Consider the following 4436-nt stretch of genomic DNA (forward strand, 5'->3'; position numbering starts at 1 on the left):
TGGCTTGGGCAGATCGATCAAACCTGTCGTGAGAAACTAGAGATGGGCCGGGCCCATGCCTGGCGGCTCGCCATGAGGGACCAGGTAGAACTCTCCCATGTGTGTTTGCCATGCATGGCATCCCATATTGCTAAGAGACAGGAGTCCTGGAGGTTGAGCAATGCTGCACGCCACGCCTGTAGCTAATGACGAACCTCTTAGTCCTCTGTTCTGGTTAGACAGGTGGTTTAATTAAGGCCCAGTCAAAACAATCGGCTGGTCCAATATCCCTCTGCTAGGCAAGGAAATACTTCTGTAACTTTAAATGGGGCTGAAAGAAGGTGGCCTAGTATCACCAAGAACTGTGATTCTTCATAGCCAATCAGAGAGAGTATAGCTTCAACCCTTCGCAATGACGTCATGGTAGTCGTGGCCTCATGATTGGCTGAGGGACTCCAAAGCTTCAGTAATCTTCCAGAAGTCAAAAAGGAAGAATATTCTGCATCGTCCATCTCGAATTTCCCTAATTTATTTTCCTTGGAATGTGATAAGTAAATTAAATTTTCTTAATTTACAGACGAATATTTAGGCAAGATATTTGGTACAAGAATAGGAAATTTGTGAAAAGTCACATAGAAAAACTGGGAAGCCATGGAATAAGCGAGGCATGGGTCAAGTGACCTAATTAGTTCAAATGCCAGTTCATGAGATGAAGCTGTACTGAAAAATCATTATTTACGCGCGGGTCCATCTCTGGCGACAGTCGAGCGCAAGCAGCAGCATATATATGTATATATATATATATATATATATGCATATATATATACACATATATGTATATGTATACATATACATATACATATATATATATATGTATTTATTTATATATATATATATATATATATATATATATATATATATATACATATATATGTATGTATATATGTATATATATATATATATATATATATATATATATATCTGAGTGTATATATATATATCTGCCTACGCATATGTGCGTGATAGTCAAGCAGAAGTGAATGTATGCTCTTGTTTTTTCTCACAGACTCGGGCATGTGTTTGCAAGTCATATGTTGAGCTTTAATCTGGGAATCAGTCATTGCAAGATCCTGAAGAAGTAGTAACGGGGATTATGTTCAAGCTATCTTCAAAACTACTCATTGTTTTATCACTTCCGGCCTCTTTATTAAAATCAGTGTGTGTGTATGTGTGCGAGCGAGTGCGTGCGCATCATAATAAAGAGAACAAGAAAGATAAGATAAGGCTGATAAAACTGGTAGTGACAGAGTGCACATCGGCGAGGGTAAGTCAAGATTTTTTTTTTTTTTTTTTTTTTTTTTTAGAAATATTAGCAGTAGAAGATGAGGAGGAGAAGGAAGCAGAGTACTGGGGTGGAGGTAATAAGCAGATTTGCGTTATTATTGTTATTACTACTTATATTGCAATTATTATTACTATTATCATTACTGTCATTATCATCACTATCAATCTTTATTTTCTATTTTTATTATCATTATCTGTTAAATGATTACGATCATTCATCTCCTTCGAGGCAAGTACACCTTCAATTAGACCTTCAGTTTATGCATATTCATTATTTACTAGGCAATCCGAGGGTGGGAGGGGGCTTTAAAAAGGAAGATGGGTAAGTGAAAACTTAAAGAGGGATATGGGAGGGGTAGATGTAGGGCTTAAAGTGGGAGGGGAGGAGTGAACAGAGGAAGACTTGAGAGTGAAAGGGGGTGGCAAAGAAAGAGAGGAAGAGGGTGAGAGGAGGCGGGAGGGAGAAGGAGCAGGTGGAAGAAGCAGAGAGAGGAAGTACCTCCTTATTAAGCGGATATTCTACGAGTCTTGCAAGACATTATTATCATTATCATAACTATCATCATCTTTATTCTTATTATTTTCATTATAATACTACTTATCATTTATCATCATTTTACTAATTTTGAAAATGATAATGGTGATAGTACCTCCAATGTTACTATACCAGTACCCGTACTAATGGCAAGTGACATTGACAGCAACACAAACGGCGCTCATGTCAATCCAGAGATGTAACTGACGGTGACTCATAACTGCATTGCATCAGTAGTAGCGAGGATGATGATGCCTTAAAAAAATAATAATAAATAAATATGACTCAGTCACATGATATAGAATGAGATAAAGCTCGAAGAACAGTTCAAAACGTTACTTGAAATTAAGCAGGTCACGTATTACCCAAAACAAATAAAAAGAGGGCAGATAAGTCTAATAACACAACAAGTCCTTAATCCAGCAAAAAAGAATCCCGACGTCTTCCTGGAACTTGACTTGGGAGGGGGGGAAGGGGGAGCGGTGGAGGAAGGCCGGGGAAGGGAAAAAGAGAGAAAAGGGAGAGAAAAGGGAAAGAAAGGGAAGAGGGAGAGTGGTTATACTGTGTCATTACCACGTGGTCTCGGTCAATACCACGTGGCCTCACCATCAGAGCATTATACTGTGTCAATACCACGTGGCCTCGGTCAATACCAAGTGGCCTCGCCATATACCACGTGGCCTCGCAAAAGGCCGCACCCAAGCTCACCCAAGCTGCCCACGTGGCACAAGCCAGCCGGCGGCCCCAGAGGGCGCGCCCCACGTCACTCACCAGTACTTAAGGCTCAGGATGACCCAGGTCAGGGAGAGTCCCTTCAGAGAGTTCCTGCCGACCGCCGGTCAGGTCAGGCTGGCTCCAGCCGTGCCCGCCCTCCGGGCAGACCAAGCACTAAGCCTTACCAAGACTTGTATCCTGTGAATATCTGTGTTGCTTACGCTTCTCAATAAAAGAGGTTAAGCCAACGTCCCTTTCACTACTCCTGCTAAACCATATGTTTAAGGCGGTTCATATAGAGCCTTTACAGTGGTAGAGGAGGGAAGGGGAAAGAGGGAGAGATTAAAGAGGGAAGGGGAAATGAAGAGAGGTGGAGTGAGGGAATGCAAAATAAGGGAGGTGGAGTGAAAGAAGGAGATAGAGGGAGGGGAAAAGGGAGAGGAGTGATGAGGAAAAGGAGACAGTTTGAGGAAAGGAAGAATAATCAGAAGTTATAGGAAGAGGGAGAGATGAAATAAGTGTAAGATTGGGGACAGGAATGGGGGAGAAGCGAGCCGAGGAAACGAGGGAGAAGAGAAGGTAAATCATTGACAGAAAGGCATGAATAGTAAGAAGATGGGAGAGGAAGCAAGAAAATAGAAGGAAAGAAGTGGAGAGAGAGAGAGTGAAGACGATAGACAAACGTAGACGAAGAAAACGGAATGAAAGGAAAAATTGAAAGAGGAAGAATAAAAGAATGAATAATGGCGAGCAAAGAATGTGAGAAACTGAATAAGTGTGCGTGCATCAGGAATAATCTTCTAATCAACTAAATGATTGTCAAGTAGCATGTTCCGAATAAGTTCAAGACGTGGCTGATAACGCCACTGATAACGTGTGTATATAAGGCAACGCTTCCAACGAACGACCGAACCCCACGTCCAGCGACTACCGCCCAGCAACTTACTTGCCTTCCGCACCGCCGCCAGCGCAGATATGGGTGACATCTCTCGCACCGTCAGACGCTCGTGTCGCAGGACGCTGTCGAAAGACCAAGACTCGCTCACGACCGTCATCTGCCGGAAACTGCGGGAGAGCGGCCAGGACGACGAGTTCCTGCAGAGCGTGATGGTCGCCCTGTATGACCTCAGGGAGGAGCTGAGTAGGTGTCCCTCCCGCAAGGCATCCATCAAGCTCGTCCGCCGCACGCTGTCCAGGGCAATCAACCAGGGGAAGAAGGACCAGGACACGCCGGGGGACTCGCAGGACGCCCTAGGAGCGAGACCGCTGGAGGAGGAGCTCAAAGGGGAGAAGGAAGAAGAGGCGCACAAAGAAATTTGTGCAGAAGGCGAACTCGAGTGTGGAGAAGACGTTCCCGACCACAGGGGAACGACAGCAACACGACCTCAGAAAGACGACCACAAAACTTCGGAAGGAGAGCAATTGACAAAAGATAGTAACGACGCTCTTTCTTCGATGCTTAGGAAGGAAAATAAGATTTGCGACGAGAAAGGCAAGTCAGGTGCTCTGTTCCCTCTCTCCCAGAACCTCTCCTCATCTATACATGCCTCCATCTTCCACTCCTTTTCTCTTTCCACCTCTCTTCTCTTCTCATAGCCTGCCAATGAATATCTTTGTATATAGAGCACATGAAAAGTCTCTCCTCTTTTCACATTCGTAAATCTTCCCAACATCTTGCAGATGGAAACACCCACGAGACGGCGATTCTCAACGACGTAGTGATCGAAAGGATATTCCCTCAGAAAAGACGCTCGTTTTCACACTTCTACGGAGAGGAAGACAGAGAGATCATGTCCGTTAAACTTGTTATGAAGAATAGTGAGTTGCTTATACTGCATGTCAGTTTCAGTTTGATTGTTATATA

The 4436-nt window shown here is 43.6% G+C and overlaps 1 protein-coding gene across 2 annotated transcripts in view; it reads left to right on the plus strand.

Annotated features, from left to right (window-relative positions):
• The first annotated feature begins 4175 nt into the window (after nucleotides 1–4175).
• LOC125045086 overlaps nucleotides 4176–4436 on the plus strand; it is a 1233-nt gene continuing 972 nt past the window's right edge. For both annotated transcript variants that reach the window (XM_047642176.1, XM_047642178.1), the window contains exon 1: nucleotides 4176–4390. In XM_047642176.1, coding sequence (XP_047498132.1) covers nucleotides 4201–4390 — 190 coding nt within the window. In that variant the 5' untranslated portion in view covers nucleotides 4176–4200. The remainder of the gene's footprint in view (nucleotides 4391–4436) is intronic.

This window comes from Penaeus chinensis, chromosome 36 (genome assembly GCF_019202785.1).
Source record: "Penaeus chinensis breed Huanghai No. 1 chromosome 36, ASM1920278v2, whole genome shotgun sequence".
In the NCBI taxonomy this organism is placed as follows: domain Eukaryota; kingdom Metazoa; phylum Arthropoda; class Malacostraca; order Decapoda; family Penaeidae; genus Penaeus; species Penaeus chinensis.